Source organism: Vulpes vulpes, chromosome 4, assembly GCF_048418805.1.
Source record: "Vulpes vulpes isolate BD-2025 chromosome 4, VulVul3, whole genome shotgun sequence".
Classification (NCBI taxonomy): domain Eukaryota; kingdom Metazoa; phylum Chordata; class Mammalia; order Carnivora; family Canidae; genus Vulpes; species Vulpes vulpes.
This window is the reverse complement of record NC_132783.1, coordinates 113,686,903-113,709,942: the sequence shown is the minus strand read 5'-3', so window position 1 is coordinate 113,709,942 and position 23,040 is coordinate 113,686,903. Positions and strand designations below refer to the sequence as shown.

At 44.3% G+C, this 23,040-nt stretch overlaps 1 protein-coding gene across 2 annotated transcripts in view; it reads right to left on the bottom strand.

The window, feature by feature from the left end:
* The window catches only part of FAXDC2 (fatty acid hydroxylase domain containing 2), a 28,068-nt gene extending 6,000 nt beyond the window's left edge, over nucleotides 1–22,068 (bottom strand). The window contains exons 1-5 of one of the 2 annotated variants that reach the window (XM_026008110.2): nucleotides 21,718–22,068; nucleotides 8,559–8,606; nucleotides 6,465–6,556; nucleotides 6,232–6,335; nucleotides 2,257–2,378 (exon numbers count right to left, since the gene is read on the bottom strand). In XM_026008110.2, the coding sequence (XP_025863895.1) occupies nucleotides 2,257–2,378; nucleotides 6,232–6,335; nucleotides 6,465–6,556; nucleotides 8,559–8,606 (366 nt within the window). In that variant the 5' untranslated portion in view covers nucleotides 21,718–22,068. Of the gene's footprint in view, nucleotides 1–2,256; nucleotides 2,379–6,231; nucleotides 6,336–6,464; nucleotides 6,557–6,793; nucleotides 7,094–8,558; nucleotides 8,607–21,717 lie in introns of those variants that run through there. The other variant, XM_026008114.2, reaches the window with a different exon arrangement.
* Between the last annotated feature and the right edge of the window lie 972 nt (nucleotides 22,069–23,040).

Here is a 23,040-nt window from a genome sequence, read left to right as displayed (position 1 = left end):
GAACAGGTAGCAAGAATGGTAAACAAGCAGCTGTGGAGGCACACAGGCCAGGAGTAAGGGAGATGAGCCTGAGGCCACATCCCGGGACCCTTGCCCAGGGCAGCAGAGGAGGAGCAGTGGGGGTGAAGGCCTGGCCAGAGGAGGCGCACAGGAGAGGTGAGATGATGGCTTTGTGGTTATTTAGGAGCTATTGGCTGAGAGACTTAGGGTGAGGTTTGTAATGTCTGGAACTTACTTTCAAATGGTTAAGCTAAAAATGAGAGATGCATACATATTTCTATTTTTACATATAGATAATCCTGTAAAATGTTTAAAACCAGTGAATCTAGGTGGTGTGTGAGCGATCACTATACTACGTTTCTCAACTTCTGTATCTACACTTACAAAATTTTTCATAATTACAAAATGTTGAGAGAACAGAGTGGACAGAAAGGAACTGGAAACTACAGACAACTTTCTCAAAGAGCCTGGTCGCAGGCACTGCTGGTAGGCTGATGTGGAGGAAGTCTGGGATTTCTCTCCTGCCTGCCCCTGCGGGGGGTGTGAGAAGGGAGGAGAGGGTACAGACCTGCTAACCAGGAGAGTGTGACAGCAAACAGAGCAGGCACCGGACCTAGAATTCAGAGGACAGAATTCGGAGGATGGGGCCCTGGCTCTGCTTCCCAGCAACACTCTGACCTTGAGCTAGTCTAGTCATTGCGCCTTTCTGAGCTCAGCTTCTGCAAAATGCAACCAGACCTTCCCTGTGTGGCTCTCCAACCACTGTAGACCATTACAAGGAGTGTTATGGTAGGTGATACTCTTGAGAGCTGATGTCTCAACCACCAGGATGGTGGTTGAGAGGATGAGCCCTGGGGTCAAAGAGCTTGAGTATGAATCATCTACCCATGTCACACCTGAGCCCGATTCCTCACCTGAACCATGAGGGTTATTACAGTACTTGACCTTGAAGACCAAGGCATTAGAGCCTGGTAAGGAGAATGCCGTGATCTGACAGATAAAGGGCTCTTAACAACCAAGGCCTGGCTTAGACACTTAGGCTCCAGTCCATGCCTGCCAAGCTGGACCTGGAGGAAGCCCCCCAGCTGGCTGGCAGTTAATCTCTCAAGTGTGCAGGGCCGTGAGCCTGGCTGGCAGCTCTGGTTCAAGAAGAGGATATCCTGGGATGCCTGGGTGGCTCAGTGGTTGAATGTCTGCCCTCAGCTTGGGGCATGATCCCAGAGTCCTGGGATCGAGTCCCGCATCAGGCTCCCCATAGAGAGCCTGCTTTTCCCTCTATGTGTCTGCCTCTCTGTGTGTCTGTCATGAATGAGTGTGAATGAAACCTTTAAAAAAGAAGTAGAAGAAGAAAGAAAGAAGAAAGGAAGAAAGAAGAAGGCTATTCCAAGAGCCTCGATCAAGGGCATTCTGCTTTCTGGAGGGCTGGGCTGGGGCAGAGTGCTCTGAATGCTGAGATGAGCCACCTAGGCACCTTGGCAGATAATTAAAAGATGATTGTCTTCTCTGGGAAAGGAGCCAGGATGTGGTTTGGGTGGAGCTGGGGAAAGATTCTGGGTTTAAGAATGAACTTCTTGTTGTGTAAGGAAAGGCTCTTGGAGGTTGTCAGAGCACTGAGCTGGTGGCTGGGCTCAGGGCACAGTGGGACTCACTTCCAGCGCTGTGTTAAGTTGAAGATGTGTGTACTGGCCTTCTCTCCCTTACTGGGCCAGGAGTTCCTTGTAAGCAGAGTCCAGGCCTTGTTTCTTGTGGATAAGCTATGCACCAGCAGTTGAACTGAATGATTGGGAAGGAGGACCTGTTTAAAAACCAGCCACAGCCTACACATTCAGACCCCCTTTATCTAAAGGGGACCAGCCATTATGTCAGCAGCCATGTCCCTCACGACCCCTGTCATCCGCACTTTTGGCATCCAGCCATTGCTATCCCTACCCCAGTGGCTGAGTGGGGAGCTGCCTGACATCTCCAAACTCAGCCCAGTAGCAGGCTGAGCCCATCAGCTTGGTTCCCAAAATGCTGACTGCAGTGCTGTGGGGTGGTGCAGGGAGGCACAGAGCCAGGGTGGGGAATCAGCAACATTCATCTGAGATCTGGGGCAGATTATTTCTTCTCTCTAATCTTCTCAGTTGGGGGAGCCTTGTACACAATAACTGGCTCACAGTGGCCATGCTTTCTCCTAGGCCTGGAGTGAGCATTTTGAGTGTGGCTTCGGCTCCTGCTTTCTCTGCTTTACCCAGGAGAAACCACAGCAACACTTACTGGTTCATTCTTGCCGACCTGAATTCGGTAGCGAGAGATGAAGTTAGGTTTTCCAGTTGTATCAACCACCAGTAGAAGCCCATTGAAGCTCCAGAAGAGCAGACCAGGTACTTGGATGGTACCTAAGATGGGGAAGCAGAAGGAAACAATCAGGGGACTTCAGGTTCTTGCAGCACATGTATAAACTGAACACAAGCTTGAATGTGACTAAGGCTGCTAAGGCTGTCACATAGAATTGTAGATAGTCCCTTGCCAGGGAGTCTTGGTGCTCTGGGCCAGAGGGCCTATCTTTTTGTCCTGGGGTGACCCAGCTAACTGGGGGAACTTGGCCAGGTCACTTAAGGAGGGTCTCTTTTCTTTTCTTTTTTAAAGATTGTATTTCTTTATCTGAGAGAAAGAGATAGCAAAAGAGAAAGCATGAGCAACGGGGAGAGGGAGAAGCAGGCTCCCCACTGAGCAGAGAGCCCATCCCTAGGCTGGATCTCAGGACCCTGGGATCATGACCTGAGCAGAAGGCAGATGCTTAACCAACTGAGCCACCTAGGTGCCCCTCTATTTTCTTAGTTGTAAAATGGAGGCCACAACCTTCTAGGTGGTTGAGGACCCCCCCCCAGAAAAAAGTTAAACATAAATAAAATTTATATTTATAATAAATATATAATCTACATAATACAATAGTGGATAAATAAACTACAAATAAATTTAGGTTGATATCTGGGAGTCTGTGCCCATTAAACATTTTATGAATTCCCAAGGAAGGGACAAGCAGAGGAAGTGCTTGGTAGGATACAGTCCCCAATGAGCACTGGACTAGGAGTCAGGAACCTAATCCCTATGGCCCTACTAACTGAGCAGCGGGACTTCAGGCATCTAGTGAGCAGCTCCCAAAGTGGAGCGCCTCTTTCAAGGCGCTTCTTGGTTAAACAATGTTCAGACACTGCTCTGTTGGAGAGGCATGATCCAGACTAGTGTGCTAACAGCTCTAATAATTCCTGCAGCAGAGAAACCTATTTAGCTTTGTTAAATTCACCCTTTGGGCAGCCCAGGTGGCTCAGCGGTTTAGCGCCGCCTTCAGCCCAGGGCGTGATCCTGGAGTTCCAGGATCGAGCCCCACTTTTTGGGCTCCCTGCATGGAGCCTGCTTCTCCCTCTGCCTGTGTCTCTGCTTTTCTCTCTGTGTGTGTCTCTCATGAATAAATAAATAAAATCTTTAAAAAATAAGATAAATGGCCTTTCCTGGTCTTTTTTTTTTTTTTTAACCCAGGAACTCTGTTTTCTCAGAAAACCGATCCGATGGCCACGCATCCTTGTTTGCCCCGGACAGTTTCAGTTTACATCAGGCAGTCTGGCATAATTATTAACAACAGCTCATTTACTCTCACAAAAGTCTCTTTGGATAATGAATTGTATGGTCACCCCACCCATTCACATCCCACAGCACTGATGTTCTGCAGGATACTTTAGAAAATGCTGATTGAGACTTAAAATTTAGATAAGTCTTTCTTTGCTCCGCATCCCACTTTCCTGTAAAGTCCTCCCAAGTAACTCTGATCTCTGACTGTGGACAAACAAGCACTTTGTCCACCCTGATTGGCAGTTATTCAAATGATAATACAATGTTACCTAACTCTTGCACTATTAACTTTGTCCATGTTTTGCCTCCTCCTTCTAAATATCTCAAAGGGCAAAGGCATTTGACTTAATTCTGTGTATCCTTCTGGCTCCCACCAGAAACCCTAGAGCTTGTGCCAGTTGGGACCTGAAAAATACTTGGCCAGCACTGTGGGGAAATATGACAAACACATATCTTAGCAATTTGGCAGTATCCAAGGGAAAAAAAGAGGGTGCTAGGAAGAAAAAAAAAGGAAAAAGGACACACATGTCCATACACATATACATTTATTACCTATTTTTTAAAAAATCACAATAGAACACTGATGGAGCCTGAAAGTCCATTAATAGGAAATGGAGTAAATAGATTAGAGTATCTCTATTCAATGGACTAGACAGGGCAGCTTAACATAGTCAGTTAATACTGACAATGGAAAGATGTCCACAATCTGTTCAATGAAAAAAGAATAGTTAAAAAAATAGTTGGTGTCTTAGAAGTTCAACCGTATATCCAATATAGAAGAGATTTATACTAATATATTCACTATGGTTATTTCTTAGATATATGAGAGTGGGTGGTTTTCACTTTTTTTTTTTTTAAGATTCTGTTTATTCATGAGAGACACACACAGAGAGAGAGAGAGGCAGAGACACAGGCAGAGGGAGAAGCAGACCCCATGCAGGGAGCCCGATATGGGACTCGATGCCGGGTCTCCAGGATCATGCCCTGGGCTGAAGGCGGCGCTAAACCACTGAGCCACCCGGGTTACCCAATTTTCACTTTCTTTATGCTTACTTGAATTGTCTGATGTTTATTTTTTGACAATGAACATGCATTTACTTTTATTCTCAGAAATTGCACGCTTTCTTATTTGGAAAAATAAAAATGTTAGGTTGGTGATTGCCTAGTGACCCATCCACCAAGGTGGCTGCCTACTTGTAGATCCAAAGGCTCCTTGAGGAATACAGAAAAAAGCCCCAACAAGAGAAGATCTGGAACTCCCCCCCCCCCCCCCCCCCGCTGTAACACTTAAAATTGCAAATATTGGGATCCCTGGGTGGCTCAGCGGTCCCAGGATCGAGTCCCATGTCGGGCTCCCTGCAGGGATCCTGCTTCTCCCTCTGCCTGTGTCTCTGCCTCTCCCTCTCTCTGTCTCTCATGAATAAATAAATAAAATCTTTAAAAAAATAAAATCTAAAATTGCAAATATTTTGCTTCTTCATATTTGCTTATCGTTGGGGGGAAAGTCGTTTTCCCATCATTGTAACAGAAACATATCAAATGTTTCCCCACCACTTCCCGCATATATGTTGGCAATCTGCATTGTTCTTTTCAATGATTTCAATGACAGCTTGCACTGAACCTGTCATATTTAACGTTTAGCCTGCTTTCAGAGTTCTTCCAGCTGAAAACATTTGTCAGGAACATTGTATTTGTACTTTTGCTTTGTGACAACTGGCACTGGCAATTTTTTTTTAATCTCCCCTTCTAGACTGTGACATAGTTTTTATTTTTATTTTTTTAAGATTTATTTATTTATTTTGAGAGAGAGTGCACATATGGGTTGGGGAAAGGTGAGAAGAGGGCGTGGCAGGGGGAGGAGCAGAGGGAGGAAAGGCAGAGAATCCCAACCAGACTCCCCACTGGCCACCCGAGTCTAAAGCAGGGCTCCATCCCAGGACCCTGAGATCATGACCTGAGCCAAAATCAAGAGTTGGACACTTAAACGACTAACCCACCCAGGTACCCCTGTGACATAGTTTTTTAAATGAGGTAAATATTTCATCTTAAATATCTCTATTTCCTCCATAAAAATTCGGCACAGAGTAACATTAATAATGAACCCGTGATTGAGGACGTTCACAACTGTAGATAATGCTGTTATAAATATCTGTGTTGAAATGCTTGTTTTCTTCCACATTTTCTTTGGCTTGTTGTGAGTCATTCACACTATCAGTAAATATTTATTAAGTGACCACTTGCTGTCAAGCCCAGAGAGCTAGATTACACCAGGTATGAAGACACAGTCTCACAGGAGACAGAGCAGCTCTCTGTGCTCGTGGGCCTGGCATCCAGAAGCAGGATTCTGACTCTAAACATGCATTCATTTTCACACATGCTGTTTCTTTTTTTCTTTTTCTATTTTTGGGGAGAGGGGAGTCTCCAGTTCTCTTCTTAGACATCTTTAAGGATCCATTTCAGATTGCCTATGATTAGCACTCTTTGGGATTACCACTGTCTTAAGCTTGAAGTCTTCATTCTTTGGGATGAGGAGCTGAGAATTCTCAAAAGTAGAGAAAACAATAGAAAAAGAGCCTATAATCATGTCCCCAAACCCTAAATGCTAGTGGTCTGGGACCTCACCTATAAAGTAGAGCATCCACTCCATCCCTTCGAATGTAGACAGCAGCTTCTCCCACTGGGCTTGCCAAAAGTAGCCAGAAGCACCCCAAAATCTCTGAAGATGCCTTGGAAGAAAAATCATTCAGGTTTCTGGGCGCAGACTGGTGGGTGGACAGCTCCTTACCTCATGCTCTGCCTCCAGACCAGCACACTTGCCCCCAGGTCCTGAATCAAAGCTGGTGGTGCAGACTCACCAGGTGACTGAGTTCCAGAAGGCCACCAGCAAGAGAAGGCCAGAGCCCAGGATAAAAGCTGTCCTCCTCATGGAGCCCCAGATGTGTCCCTCCTGGAGGAGGACAAGAAGGTATCAGGCCCCAAGGAAGCCTTCTGATGTCACAGGCAGCTCGTACTGAGTCCTGGCACAGATGGTGCGGGATCAGGATCTCAACCACATCAGCATCACACCTCTGCTGACCTTTTCCCAGCCTCTATGGGAGGCTCTTTCTTATCAAGAGTTCCCGGGCTGTATATGGGTGTGTTTATGAAAATAAGAGTTCAGGTTGGGGGAGGGAAGAGAACAAACCTGATTCCAGAAAAACTAGCAGTCAGTTCTGTCACCCCCAGAAGGACAGGTGAGCCTTCCACAGCAGTGGCGCTTCAGCACCAGCCCTCCCGTGGGAACAGAGACGTCCATTATCTATGCACTGGAATCACCTGGAAGCTTTTAAAACATCCCAATGCCCGAGTTCCTCCCCCACCTGATTACATAAGAGTCTCTAGGGTGGGACCTGAGCCTCTGTGTTTTTTAAAGCTCCCCTACTAATTCCAGTGGGCAGGCAAGGCTGAGTCAGCCATCGCAGAAAGATCTGCAGAATCTGTTCATGGGCCAGGACTCTTTCCCCATCCCCATCACCCACTTGCTGGCAAAGAAAACAATGAATGAATACGTGTTCTGACTTTTAATAATTCCTCTGCTTCTAGTGAGATGAGTGTGGGCTGCCAGCTGGACAGGATAATGAAAGGCAAAGAACAGACCTCTGGCAATCACCGAGAGGTCCCTTACCTAGTCTCTTCCAAAAGTCTAAAGTAGAGATCATAGCAGGCTCACTGATCAAACAAGGTACAATTAGGAGAAGGAGAATACTGGTTACCAGTTGTCACCAACTTGCATTGTACAATGTACAGAAATGACAGATGTCCCTTGCATCTTATATGTCTTTTTTTAAATAGAAATATACATCTTCTATTTCTTTTTTTATTTTTAAATATTTTATTTATTAATTCATGAGAGACACAGAAAGAGAGAGAGGCAGAGACACAGGCCGAGGGAGAAGCAGGCTCCATGCAGGAAGCCCGATGTGGGACTCGATCCAGGGACTCCAGGATCACTCCCTGAGCAGAAGGCAGGAGATAAACCACTGAGCCACCCAAGGATCCCCCTACATCTTCTATGTCTAAACCCAGATGGAGTTTGCTCACATTCTTCCACAGGAGAGAACTGGATGTGCTGGTCCCTCTAGGTGTGTGCCTGCTGTTCATCGGCTGTGAATTGGACCGTGTACACGGGGTCATGGGGGTTTGGGTGGAAGCTGATCTAATAGGATGTTGTATTGTAATCCAGACTTTGGAGCTCTCAAGGGGCAGACTGTTTTACTGACCCATTCAGAGCAACCTGAATCTGCCCTGAATTGTTTATTTTTAGCTTACTCCATCCCACTTCTGATCGAAAGAGCAAAAAGAACTAAGTAATTTTCCATGGTCAGTGACAAGTTTTTGAAGTGCGAGTGCTCCTCAGGGTCCTGAGCTCTGGAAATGAACTTTCCGCTCTCTCCTTGAGGGCTGAATGGGCAGGACCAATCAGAGGAACTTGTTCTTTTAAACAGGCCATTGAAAGGTCACCCTCAAGCTTGCCAGACATTTCCCTTGGGTTTTGCAATTATTCCTTTTTTAGTATTCAGAAGACTCTTTTCATGAGCTTTTCAGGACTTGCTAGGAATTTTTCATTTGTGTATAAGCAGATCAAGCTAAATCAAAAACCTCAATTTCACGTATAGAATCAGCTATTTTTTGGGGGGATTGTGGTGTTTTCTCTCTCTCTGGCAGCTGGAGTAAGAGGATTATAAACAGGCCACAGGTCTCTATGAAGTGCAAGAGAACAGTGCAGAAGTTAGCTGGGCTCAAGAGCTGGTGCCCAATCCCATTTCCAGCCCTGGTAGGCTGCTTCTGTCTCCGGAGCAGTTGAAAGGGTTGGTTTCACAGGCCAGAGGGTTAGAGCATTTGGGGCCAAGGGACAATGGGAGGATAGCCAGCATTCTCACTAGCTTGGTAGGTGCGGTGCTGGCACTTACCTGCTTAGGCTTCTCATTACGTTGCATACTTCCAGCTTCTCCCTTCATCTGGAATAAGAAAGCACCAGTGAGTCATGATGTCATGTTCACAGGCAGCCAAGGAAGTAGAATATGAAGAAAGTCAAGGTGAATGGCTCACTGTGATTTTTAATGCTGGCTACTCATTAAAATCATCTGGGGAGTTAGATAACCTCTGTCTGGGCTCCAGCTCTGGAGATCGAATTCATGGAGGCATAGGTAAACACGAATCAGAGAGCTGGCAATGGGGGACTCCATCTGCGTGAACTGGCTTTCTACTAGATGAACTGTGACAAATGCTTCTTTTGAATAGCTTCACTCCCTGCCTCACCACAACCCTGTCTCATTCAGAAGAAATCTTTCCTCTGCACCTCCACTGTACCCTAACTGCCGATGGCCTACAGTCCCAAGGAACCAGGACTGAAGTCAGAGTTCGGCCCTTGACTTGCATGACCAGCTTGTGTAACCTCTGTGAAGTTAGGTTACCACACACAGGAGCTGCATTTGTAATGTTAACTGAAATGGAAACATTTTGTAAACTGTTCAACACGATTCAAATGATGGGTGTGTTTATATGCAGGAATCATTGAGACAGTGAGTCTTGAAATCTGACAACTTTCTCAAGGTTATATCATAATTGTGTCTATCATTTACTAGTTTTAGGATCTTGGTCAAAATCTCCTTTCTGAGCCTCAGTTTCCTCAGCCATAAAATGAGAATAACAACAGGGTTTCCCACTTGTGTGATCTCTGCTGGGATCACGTAAGCGCCATGAGGACAGGCTCTCTGGTGTGTCTTTCCTTGGGCCTTCGCACAGTGGGGGCTTAGCATGTGTAGTGAGTGGATGCAACAAGCAGAGGGTTTGGTTTGTTGGGCTAGTGTTTCCCCAGAGAATCCCTACATCAGAGTCACTTGGGGGTTGGCCAAAACCAGGTTTCCAGGCTATACTCCAGAGTCTCTTAGGGTAGAGCCTAGGAAACTGCATTTTAGACTTTCCTGAGGTGGTCCAAAGGGACTTCATTGTCAACCCAAGCTAGGTAAGCTATGGGCTGTGGGTTGGTAAAGGTAATGGTAGCTGAGTGAGATGAAACCGGCAGTCATCTGAGCTGTATAAGAGCACAGATTGGTTCTGGGAAATGTCTTCTCATCCATTCCTGACTCCCATCCCCTCTTGGCAGAAAATAGAAGCTAGAAATCTGGATTGCTGCAGGACAGCACTTCCCTAAGTCTACCCACTGGGGGAGATATCACCAGCATGATGAAATTCAGCCCACCTTAATTCATTAACCAAGCACAATCCATTGGGACCTACTCTGTGCCAGGCCCTTTGGCCTTGGGTGGATACAGTAGGGCACACAGGGAATTCCATGGCCACTGCCTTCAAGTTGCTCATAGTCCAGTTGGAACCAAGCCTAGTAGTATAGGATGAAGTCCAGAAAGTGCAGAAAGAATGGTAGGAAAGGCTCAGGGTGAGGGCAAAGAGGAGCCAAGCTTAGAGCTGGTGCTAGGATTTTTTTTTTTTTTAAGATTTTATTTATTCATGTGAGACACACACAGAGAGAAGCAGAGATATAGGCAGAGGGAGAAGCAGGCTCCCTTAGAGGAGCCTGATGTGGGACTTAATCCTAGGACGCTGGTGCTTCTCCCTCCGGCCTATGTCTCTGCCTCTCTCTCTCTCTCTGTGTCTCTCATGAATAAAATCAAGAAAGAAAGAAAGAAAGAAAGAAAGAAAGAAAGAAAGAAAGAAAGAAAGAAAGAAAGAAAGAAAGAAAGAAAGAAAGAAAGAAAGAAAGAAAAGAGAGAAATGAAAAGGGCAGCCCGAGTGGCTCAGCAGTTTAGTGCCGCCTTCAGCTCAGGGCCTGATCTCGGAGTCCTGGTATCGAGTCCCACATCGGGCTCCCTGTGTGGAGCCTGCTTCTCCCTCTGCCTGTGTCTCTGCCTCTCTCTCTCTCTCTCTGTGTGTGTGTGTGTCTCATAAATAAAATCTTAAAAAAAAGAAAAAAAGAAAGAAATCCTAGGACCCCAGGATCATAACTTGAGCCCAAGGCAGATGCTCAACCACTGTGCCACCCAGGCATCCTTGGCGCTAGGATTTAAGAGAGCACAGACCTATTAAAGTCTTAAGAGAACTATGTTTCACCATCACCACTACTTTAACACCCAGGGGGCATTCCTCAACACAATTTGACAAGGGAAAATAAGCAAAGGTAAAGAATTGGGAAAGGAAAGGCAAAATCCTCACTATTTCTTTTTTTTTCCCCCTCACTATTTCTTTTTTTTTTTTAATTTATTTATTTATGATAGTCACAGAGAGAGAGAGAGGCAGAGACATAGGCAGAGGGAGAAGCAGGCTCCATGCACCGGGAGCCTGACATGGGATTCGATCCCTGGTCTCCAGGATCACGCCCTGGGCCAAAGGCAGGCGCCAAACTGCTGCGCCACCCAGGGATCCCCCCCTCACTATTTCTTGATGGAGTAGTCCCCTCCTAATTGTGGGTGGTACATCCTAAGACCCCCAGGGGATGCCTGAAATGGTGGGTAGCACTGAACCCTTTCTATACTTTGTTTTTTCATATATATATATATCTGTAGTAAAGTTTACTTTATAAGTTAGGCACAATAAGAGATTAATAACAACAATAATAAAATAGAACAGTTATAACACAATACTGTTAATAGAAGTTATGTGAATGTGAGTGATCTCTCTTAAAATATCTACAATATTTATCCTTCAGAGCAGAAATCATTTGTCCACATTCAACTCCTCAGTTTTGTCACCCATAGACCTGACTATACCTGCCACAGACTCACCTTTGCTCTTTGTCACTGCAGTTTGGTCTCAGGTTGCCACAGCATCAACCTTAGCCCTTATTCATGAGAAATTAATTGCTTGGCTTTTCTTTCTTTTTTTTTTAAGTTGCTTAGTTTTTCTGATAGCTTGGGTCTTTGGTATGTGTTCTTGCAACTCCTGGGTGCCCTTCTGAATGCCCTTTTTAATATTGGCCTTTTCCAGTAGCTTCTTGGCATTCCTATTAAGTGTTTTTGTGACAAATTTAAAGTGTTTCTCCATATTTGAAACAATGCTGTGGCTTCTCTGGGAAAGTGGCAGTCTGGGACAGTGGCTGGATTTGGTAGTTGGGTGGTTGGGGATGGCATGCGCCCTGAGCTGGCAGCCAGCTTGACTTTGTTGAGTACCTCACTGCTTGTTTTATTGTAAAGCTTTAATAATTACAAGTGTGGTGGTAGCACATGAATAGGCAGACATATATAACAGATTAGAAAGTCCAGAAACAGACGTATATATATAATATACTTGTCATATACTTATCATATACATACTTCATTTATCCATTCATCTGTTGATGGACATTTGGGCTGTTGCCTCTCTGTGGCTATCATGATAATGCTGCAATAAACATTTGGCACATAGATACATATAGTCTTATATGTATCATATCTCATATATATATGAATTTAGTATATGATAAAAAGAAATCAATATAAATGGACTTTGAGCTGAGCAGATAGATGCTGAACCTCCCCTATGATAAGAGAAATGTGCATGAAAACTACAATGAGAGATTATTTCTCACACATCAGCATGGCAACGATCCAAAAGTTTGATCCCATGCTCTGCTGGTAAGGCTGAAGGGACTTTAAAATTGCATTTGTTCTTGTTCTTTTTAAAATGTCTTTATTGATACATAAATCACATACCATACAATTTGCCCATTGAGAGTGTACATTCATTCAGCTTTTAGTATGTTCATACAGGAGTGCATCCATCACCTCAATTGATGTTAGGACATTTTCATTACCCCAAAGGGAAACCCTGCACTCTTTACTCATCAATTTCCAATCCCTGCCTCCATCTACCCCCACTCCAGACCTAGGCAACCAGTCATCCACTTCCTTTCTCTATGGATTTGCCTATTCTGGACATTTCAGATTCATGTGGCCCTTTGTGAGTGGCTTCTTTCACTGAGCATGTTTTCAAGGTTCATCCATGTTGTAGCCAAGTAACATTTGTTTTATTGCCAAGTAACATTCTGTTACATGGATATATATCATATTTTGTTTATCCATTCATCTGTTGATGGGTATTTCTCTGTGGCTATCATGATAACACTGTAGTAAACACTCATCCACAAGCTTTGGCACGGACATATTTTTATTGCTCCTGGATGTGTGCTAGGAGTGGAAGTGCTGGGTCCTACCGTAACAACACTGACCCTTTCTGGGAATGTGAAGTGGTTGCACCACTTTACACTTTCAATAGCAATGTATGAGAGTTCTAATCTTATACCCTCACCAACAGTGACTATTGACCCTACTGAAGAGTGTCAGAAGCTGGTTGAAGAGGAGCATTACAGATCATCTGATCCTGTCCTGTGACGAGGAGGAAGGGACTTAGATAAAGGAGGGCAAGCGACCTGACCTCCCAGGATTTGTAGATGGCATAGCCAGGATCAGGGCCTGGCTTTCAATATCTCTAAGGATATTTTATTCTTTTGTGTTTGATTGTACTTGGTTGTATTATTCTAATGCATGTTTACCAGCTATGACCTTAGGAAATACTGCTTCTCTTTGACCCACATTTCTTATAGATTCTTAGGCTGGAGAAAGGAAGAGGAAGCCACGCCCTTGAAGTTGCCTTCCAGGGTTTGAGAAGTTAGGACAGCAGAAGGAGGTGATATGCAAGCTGCTTACCGTCTCCACAGGGATGACATGATGCAGAAGGGATGCAGTCAGCTCAGAGGAAAAGCTGTCAGGGAGGAATGCTGGGACATTTGATACCCAGTCAGGGAGACAACATCTGATTTCAGGAAAGGCATCAGAGGGTTTAGGGTGGTGGTAGTGCAACCCCCATCCCCAGGCAGGAGAACAGATTTCAGCCACTCTAGAGTACCCCCCCCCCCCCCCGCAACCTCCCCACTCCAGGCCAGCTTCCTTGCCATCCCTGCTCCTTCTTTCGGTTCCCTCTGTTCTAACCAGCAGAAGGGGAACCTTTTAACAGGCCCGTAACTGTGAGTTCTCATGAAAAGCAATGGAAGAGAAGCAATGGATTGGAGCAAAGCTATGCCAATGGCTTTCACTCTGGTTCTGACCTGGGATGGCAGCCAGGATTTCTTTGCTTGCTTGAGTGCTAGTGGGTGCTCCGTAGTCATATTCCCCACCACCCAAGCCTTCCAGAAGCCAAGCTGAGCAGGTATTTCACAACAGCAAGTCTCAACCCCAACCTGTGGTGAACATCTCTGCACCTCATCTAGGACAAAATGTGTTACTTAATAATCTAGGTTTAAAGGGATTTCCAGGAGCACCTGCGTGGCTCAGTCAGTTAAGTGTCTGCCTTTGGCTCAGGTCATGATCCCAGGGTCCTGTAATCAAGCCCTGCATCAGGCTCCCTGCTCAGTGGGGAGTCTGCTTCTCCCTCTCCCTCTGCCCCTCCCCCTGGCTTGTGCTCTCTATCTATCAAATGAATAAAAGATTTTTTTTAAAAAAGGATTTCCAAAAACTCTCCCTTAAGTAACAATTTTCTCCACCTGCACTGTCTTAAGCAATTCCTGTTGACCCAATTCCAATTTTGCTCCACATCCTCAGTGTGGATAAGGGCCCATTCTGAGAAGCCACCATTCACACAGTGATAGGATTCTTGGACAAGCCAGGGTCATCTTCAGTCTGGCAGTTTGTTGCCTGGATTCTGAAAAGCACAGATCTTTCATCATCAGGAAGGTAGTGGTGTTAGTACCTTTGGGGCTAAGCCTGTCAAGTGTCTTAATAATAAGGAACCAAGTGTCAAAGGAAGCACCTTCACCTGAGAAACACTTGGGGATCTCAGTGTCTACGAACCATTGGCAGACAGGTGGAACCTTTCTATCACCTCAGACTTCCCTCCTCAATATTTGATGGGATGTGTGAAAGGCTCCGTTGACCCTGTTGAGATAACCATCCCTTTTGGAGAAGGAAACAGAAGGATTTGCGGTTCGTTTGTTAAGCTTCCAGGACTGCCATACCATGGGAACTTTACTTAGAAGGCAGAGTCTCATCCTAGCTTTTTCCCCACTTAGCATCACCATTGTCTTTACCAAGAGCTCTTGAAGCTAATGCCATATGATCTCTGATCTTTAGAAGCTTATCTGTTCCTTCTAGGAACATTTATGAAGAACTTACTTCATGCAAGGAACCCTGGAGATACAAGGATAAATGAGAAACTCTCAGTTTAAGATTTTATCTGTCTGATAGAGCACGCTCACGCAGTGAGGAGAGGTAGAGGGAGAGGGAGGAGCAGACTCCTCACTGAGCAAGGAGCCTGATGTGGGATTGGATCCCGGGATCCTAATATCATGACCTGAACTGAAGGCAAATACTTAACCAACTGAGCCAGCAATGGCACCTAGAAACTCCCAGTTTAGATACATAAATCCATCATTCCAAGGAATGATGGATTTTAGTTAGATCATACTTAAAAAAAATCAAGATAGATGTCACATAATTAAGACATATAGATCAATGGAACAGAATAGAAGACTTGGAAATGAACCCACAATTATATGGTCAGTTCATCTTCAACAAAGCAAGAAAGAATAGACAATGGGAGAAAGACTGTCTCATCAACAAACAGTGTTGGGAAAACTGGACAGCTATGTGCAAAAGAATGAAACTGGACCGCTGTCTTACACTATACACAAAAATAAACTCAAAATGGATTAAAGACCTAAGTTTGAGACCTGAAACCATAAAAGTCCTTGAAGAAAGCACAGGTAGTAATTTCTCAGAGATTGGCTGTAGCAACTTTTTTCTAGATGTCTCCTGGGGCCAGGGAAACAAGAGCAAAAAAAATACTATTGAGACTACATCAATATGAAAAGCTTCTGCACAGTGAAGGAAACAATCAACAAAACTAAAACTTACGGAATTGGAGATAATATTTGCAAATGACATATCTGATAAAGGGTTAGTATCCAAAGTGTATAAAGAACTTATGGGCAGCCAGGGTGGCTCAGCGGTTTAGCGCCGCCTTTGGCCTGGGGCATGGTCCTGGGGACCCGGGGTTGAGTCCCACGTCAGGCTCCCAGTGGGAAGCCTGCTTCTCCCTCTGCCTGTGTCTCTGCCTTTCTCCTCTCTCTCTGGGTCTCTCATGAATAAATAAAAAAAATATTTTTTAAAAAGAACTTCTAAAACGTAATGCTCCCCAAATAAATAATCCAATTAAAAATAGGCAGAAAGGGCAAGTGGATGGCTCAGTAGTTGAGCGTCTACCTTTGGCTCAGGTTGTGATCCTAGGGTCCTGGGATCGAGTCCTGCATCAGGCTCCTGTGGGGAGCCTGCTTCTCCCTCTGCCTATGTGTCTGCCCCTCTCTGTGTGTCTCTCATGGATAAATAAAATCTTTAAAAAATAAACATAAATAAAAATATGCAAAAGACCTGAAACCATAAAAGTCCTTGAAGAAAGCACAGGTAGTAATTTGCCTTCAGCTCAGGTCATGATATTAGGATCCTGGGATCCAATCCCACATCGGACTCCTTGCTCAGTGAGGAGTCTGCTCCTCCCTCTCCCTCTACCTCTCCCCACTGCATGAGCGTGCTCTATCAGACAGATAAAATCTTAAACTGAGAGTTTCTCATTTATCCTTGTATCTCCAGGGTTCCTTGCACGAAGGTATAGGCAGGAATGTGGTGAAAGGGGACCCTTCTTGCACTGTCAACGGGAACACAAACTGGTGCAGCCACTCTGGTAAACAGCATGGAGGAGGTTCCTTAAAAAGTTAAAAATAGAATTATCCTATGATCCAGCAAATGCACTACTAGGTATTTTCCCAAAGAATACAAAAGCATTAATTGAAGGGGATATATGCACCCTGATGTTTATAGCAGCATTATATATAATAGCCAAATTATGGAAGCAGTCCAAGTATCCTTTGACTGATGAATGGATAAAGAAGATGTGGGGTGTGTGTGTGTTCATGTGTGTATAAAATTATATATACATGGAATATATATACCACATTACCACATATATATAGATACATGACACACATATGTACTTATACACATATATGTATACATACATATATGTGTGTATATATACATATGTACACAATAGAATATTCAGCCAAAGAAAGGAATGAAATATTGCCATTTGCAATGACATGGATGGAGCTAGAGAGTATAATGCTAAGTGAAAGAAGTCAGAGAAAGACAACTACCATATGATTTCACTCATATGTGGAATTTAAGAAACAAAACAAACAAGTGAAGGGGAAAATAGAGAGGTGGCAAACCAAGAAATAGACCCTTAGCTATAAAGAACAAACTGATGGTTATCCAAGGGAAGGTGGGGGTGGGGAGACGGGTGAAACAGGTGATAGGGATGAAGGAGGGCACCTGTTGTGATGAGCACCGGTATACAGAAGTGCTGAATCAGTACATAGTACACCTGACCCTAATATTACGCTGTATGTTAACTAATTGGAATTTAAATAAAAACTTAAAAAAATCAATATAGATGTATGAATCTACCACATGAATATCAAAGCTGCCACTGAAGATATTCCCTACTCCATTATTTAATTCTCCAAAAGAAGCAATGTATTTTGTATTAGGGTACAGGTGCGAAATTCTTATAAAGATTAGTGTACAGTTTTCCTCTTTGGAAGAAGTGGTATGCTTTTTTTGTAAAATGCAAAAAAATTTAGGCAATCCATTTTGGTCTCTCCCCCCTGCCTTTTTGCTCAAAGCTAAGCTTAATGCTCAATAATTACACTTTGGAGGATTTTTTTCTATTATACAGCCCTATGTAAAAATATGATATATGTATAAAGATGTTCAGTGTGACACTTTTTTAATCTCTAAGGATTAGAAACAAATTAAATATCCATCAATAGCGACTGGTTAAATAAATTATGGTACATCCAGTAGTGAAACATTTTTCAGCCAGTAAAGGAATAAGGCAACTTTGTGTGTACTCTCCAGAAGTATTGCGTGAAAAAGACAATGTGTGGAACATATGTGTGCGTGTGTGCATGCTGTTTATGTATGCATAGGATAATATATAGAATATTAGACTATTGCAGGAAGAATATCTAAGAAACTGGTTACAGTGGCAGCTTCTGGTGAGGTGAACTGGGCCACTGCGGGACAAAGTAGAAGGAAAGCTATCTTTTTACTATAACGCCTTTTTCTGCCTTTTGAATTTTGTACCATGAGTAAATTTTACCTATTCAGAAAATTACAGAACTGTTCAAAATTTTTAAAATAAATTCAATGCCCATTCATAGGAAATAGTAAAGATTTGTAATTAGCTCTCTCTATAACTAGCTTTCTACTTCTCTAAATCAGATTAATTTCAACTCCTTTGAGAAGTCTTTGTTTCCCCTGAAACTGTAGGCCAATTTTTCCATGTTCATTCTTCAGGATAGAAAGATCCATAGCTTTCATTAGATTATTAAAGGTAACTCTGATTAAGAACTAGTGCCCTGTCTTTTTATTTATTTATTTATTTATTTATTTATTTATTTATTTATTTATTTTAATAACTTCCCATGTTCCCAAAGAAAAGCAATGGCGGTAAAATATCTGGTTCTTTTCTCTTTGGATTACAACTTAAAACAGAATGGAACACTGAGTGCCGGATGGTTTCTGATCAGTTTTTACTTATTTGCAGTTGTATATCTCCTTGATTGGAAGCTATTTCAAACTCTTTTGAGATAGAGACTGGCTATAGAGTATCAATAAACAGAACCAAATATTAAAATTTAAAGGAAGAAATAAGAGAGACTAAGATGCTGGCTTGAATGATTAGGGACTGATATCTAAGTTGGACCTGAGAACCCTCGGCTCCAGGTAAACCTGGCCAAAGGAAAGGTGACTGTTTACCTTCTGGTGGTACAAAGGCCCCTTTGGCTGCAGGAGCCAGGGCATTTGTCTGTTCAAACCTGATGTCAGTGGAGGCAATGAAGCATTTCCTAATATTTGTTCTTTGGCTAAGGTAATACACCCACATACTCTCTAAGAATATTTACCTAGGTGGCTGACTCCTCTAAGCTGCGCAACCCTATAGACTGCTGAATATTTTATGCCACAGCAGCTTGTTTTCTGTGCCTCTCTACCCGCTGGCAGACGTGTTTTCAGTTTTAAGTGGACAGAGTCCATCAAAAGGTTCTAGGAGAGACCCCAAACATTGCAGGCACATGTGTCTTCAACCACAGAGGTTGAAGGTGAACTACACTGATTGCTAATGGGAGTGCTTGCATTAGAAATTTTGGCAAACAAAATCAACAGCAATTAATATTTAATATGTTAAGGTGCTATAATCATTACATTTTTATTGTGTTTTCTCCTCTGACCTTTTCTTCTACCTTTGGCAGTGTCCTATCTAATGACTAGATATTATCTCAGAGCCCTTCAATTCAGATGCTACTGTTTTCCATCAGAAGACATGGAGGCATAGAAATGTTCAATGTTCAGGGGATCCCTGGGTGGCTCAGCGGTTTAGTGCCTGCCTTCGGCCCAGGGCATGATCTTGGAGTCCTGGGATCAAGTCCCACATCGGGCTCCCTGTGTGGGGCCTGCTTCTCCCTCTGCCTGTGTCTCTGCCTCTTTCTCTCTCTCTGTATTTCATGGATAAATAAATAAAATATTTTTTTTTAAAAAGAAAGAAATGTTCAATGTTCAGCTTCAAATTACCCAGCTATTTAGTGGCAGAACTTGATTTCAGTGCTTGGTATACTAACTGAGTCTGCAAAAAGTATAGAATGTGCTGGTGTTGATGAATGCAGGGTGGGCATTAGGATCGTGAAGGAACACACAAGAATGAGCTCAGCCTCTATTAGCCATGAATAATGGATTAGATAGTGTGTGTGTGCGTGCGCGCAAGTGTGCAGGTGTTTTAATACTGAAGGGAAACAGAACATGTTTTCTCTAAAATATGAATCATTTTTTTCAAGAAACGCTTATTGTATGCCAGACACAGTGGTAGCTACAAGGGATACAAAGATGAATAGGACATGCTTCTTGCCCTATTTAATAAAGTAATCCTATATAGCTTTGATTTTCCAAATGAGAAAGTATGAAGGAGGAGAATATGAAATTGCTTTTATGATGGGAATGCATTTAGGGAAGAGAAAGAAAGGCACTAGAGGTAAATAGTCTAATATTTTGTTACAATGAATTGATTCCCCTTTAAAGGGAATTTGATACATATTGTGAGATTATCCAAATTAGATACTTTTTAAGTATGGTTCTTTTGAGAGCAGGTGATTCTGACTATGTAAGCTTGTTACTGCACAATCCCCAGTCTGCGAAAATGATACATGATACGGTAAGGCTTACAGCGGATGTTCATGACCTTGGGAATCTGAATATGGAACAGAGGAATAGGGTGAAGGTGGGAGGAGTAGAGACAGTTTAATTTTAACTTTTGTCTGCAGCCTGAGTCTTTCAGATTTTCTTTCAGATTCTAGGTCCCTGAATATTCTGCATGGTTGAGGAGTGTCCCTTTTATAGGTATAAGAGACATCATCTTTATATGACTGTCTACTGTTTCTTTGTAAACATCTTATGAAATTAGTAGAATTATTTACTTTTGGAGGAGAAAAAAAGGCAAAAAAAAAAAAAAAAAAAAAAAGACCTCACTGATCATCTAGCCTACCTCTTCTATTTCAGAAGCAAAAAATATAGGCCTTAAATAACAGAAGTGACTTATTTCAAACTCTTCAGTTTCTGGAAAAATCCAGGCTTCCCGAGACTTCGCTGGGTGCTGCAGGTGTGTTTGGAAGAGCACAAATTCTCTTTCATTAGTGGGAAACAACACTGGGAGAGGGCTACTGACAGGAGGACTGGAACTCCCATTACTTCAGCCTCTGCTCTCAGGCTGTTCGTCTTCTTGGAAAAAATTGAGCAGTCTGCCTTTGGAGCTGAGGACACTGACCTGAAATGTAGTTACACAGCTTAAAGCCTCTGGTGAGGAAGATTCTGAGATGCTGCTGTGACCACGGTATGCATACAAGTAAGACTTTTATAGATGAAAAGGTTCTCATTGAAGAGGATGAAATGCCTGAAGAAAAGGTGAAACTCCAAGCCCAAAAGACCCTGGATTGTTCTAGCAATGTTCCCTTCACTGCTTTTGCTGCAGGATACGGGTACCCTTTGAGAAGTGACTGTCCTGCTTGGTTGTCTGCCTGTGAAACTGAGGCTGCCTGTTTGTTTACTGTGAGATCCACAGAACCAGGCACGAGCCTGCCATGTAGCAGATATTCAGGAAGTAGCTGTTGAATAAGTGAAGGAAGAGGAATTGAAGAAAAATCATTGTTTTTTGCCCTTAGGAGGTGTCCAACACTTGCTTTGAATGTATCAGCACCTTTCCCTGGTACTGAGGCCTCTCTGTTCTAAGCATTTAGAGCATTGGTTTTACCAAAGTGATTTCAGAATCTTGATATCTCAATCTGAAAAACGTAGTTGGAATTGCACATGGAGCTGAAGCAAACCACAGTCTGCATCCTGTCTCGCTGCCTAAAGCCCCAAAGGGCCTGTAGGTGCATCTGGAAACCGCCACCTTTGTCCCTCATGCCCATCTACCCAGTGCCTGCATCCCCTCACCCAGCAAGCTTTTTGAGGGTCCTTTCTAGGAACTACCAAACTGCTAGTAATCCTGAAAACAATGGTAGATCTTAGTATTTTGCAACAAGACAGCTTTGACATAGTTGTTCATTTCCGGCTCACACGTGGATCTCGGGACTTTACAGTTTTAAGACAGTTAAGCCGGGCTGGGTGCCTCCCAAGGTGATTCTGGAAGTTGCTTCCCGACAGACAGACCTCCCACCGCATTTTCCTCTTTCAGAACTGACTTGAGAGCGTCTCGCGTACTCACAGCGCCGTGAAGCCAAACCCCATCTGACGGGACTTACTGTCAATTGCTAGAAAAACAAGCCTGCAGAGGAGGGGGTGGCCCCAAGGCAGAGTCCGCAGCCTTCGCAGGCGGCGCGGACCAGAGGCACGAGGGGGCTCGGGGCCCAAGGGGCCGGCGCAGGACGTCGTTCAGGGCGCCCCTGCCCCGTCGTGCAAGCGGGGGGAGGAAGGCAGGGAGCAGGGCGGAGAAGCGCGGCCTGGCCTTGGCGGGGTCCCGCCCGCAGCGCCCACTCACCTCCGCAGCGCCCCGCGTCCCCGCTGCTGCGAGGTCCCCGCCGCGGCCCAGGTCCTCTCCTCCCGGGCGGCCGCCCCGACCACTGACCGGGCAGTCACTGGCCCGGGCAGGCACGTGACGGGAGAAGAGTTTGTGTTTGCGTGGACGGGAGAGGGGCGGCTCCCCAAGCCCAGAGGAAGTGCGCGCAGGAGCCACATTCCGGGCTTTTTCCTCCCCTTTTAAAAGCTTCCTTCAGGGGCGCCTGGGTGGCTCCATCCACAAGGGGTCCGGTCAGGTCACGATCTTAGGGTCCTGGAGGCTCAGGGCTCAGTGGGGAGGCGGCTTGTGCATTTGTGGATTCCCTCTTCCCCCTCTGCCTCTGCTCCCCAGCCCCCAGCCCCATTCTTGTGCTCTCTCTCCCCGCTCTCCAATAAATCAATAAATCAATAAATCTTGAAAATAAAAAATGAGGGGCAGCCCGGGTGGCACAGCGGTTTAGCGCTGCCTGCAGCCCAGGGTGTGATCCTGGAGACCCACGTCGGGCTCCCTGCATGGAGCCTGCCTCTCCCTCTGCCTGTGTCTCCGCCTCTCTCTGTGCATCTCTCTGTGTCTCTCATGAATAAATAAATAAAATATTTAAAACATAAATAAATAAAAATAAAAAATGAAAACCTCCTTCGTCTTCCCCAGCTTAAACTGTTGCTCTCCTGTATGAGGCAGGTGCATTCAAAGATGTGGCTTTCAAAAAAAAATAAATAAATTAAAAGCGGAGCCCCCGTCTGCCTCAGTGAATGGAGCCTGTGACTTTATATCAGGGTGATGAGTTCAAGCCCCACCTCGGGCAAAGATATTAATTTAAAATAAATAAATAAAAGATGTGGATATCAGATACTGTGTAAGGTGGAAGGTGGGCCATCCAAGCGGGTAGAAAGGTTGCAGGGACCAGAGGATCTCATTTTCTCATTTTTAAAATTGCTTCTGTTGCCACTGAGGACAGGCAACCGAGGAAAGATGCATCAACTATTACTGAGTCTAGGGCAGCCCGGGTGGCTCAGTTGTTTAGCAGGCTTTCAGCCCAGGGCCTGATCCTGGGGACCTGGGATCAAGTCCCACGTCAGGCTCCCTGCATGGAGCCTGCTTCTCCCTCTGACGTGTGTCTCTGCTGTGCTCTCTCTCTCTCTCTCTCTGTCTCTCATTTACTGAGTCTAGATACAAGAATCTAGATGGAGGTCAAGTGTACCTGTTGATCGAAGCAGGTAACAGGATACAGGATCCATAACATGAAATGGTGAGCATCTTTGAAAAAGAACTGAGCTTTATTTGTAAATTTCTAAAAATTACTAT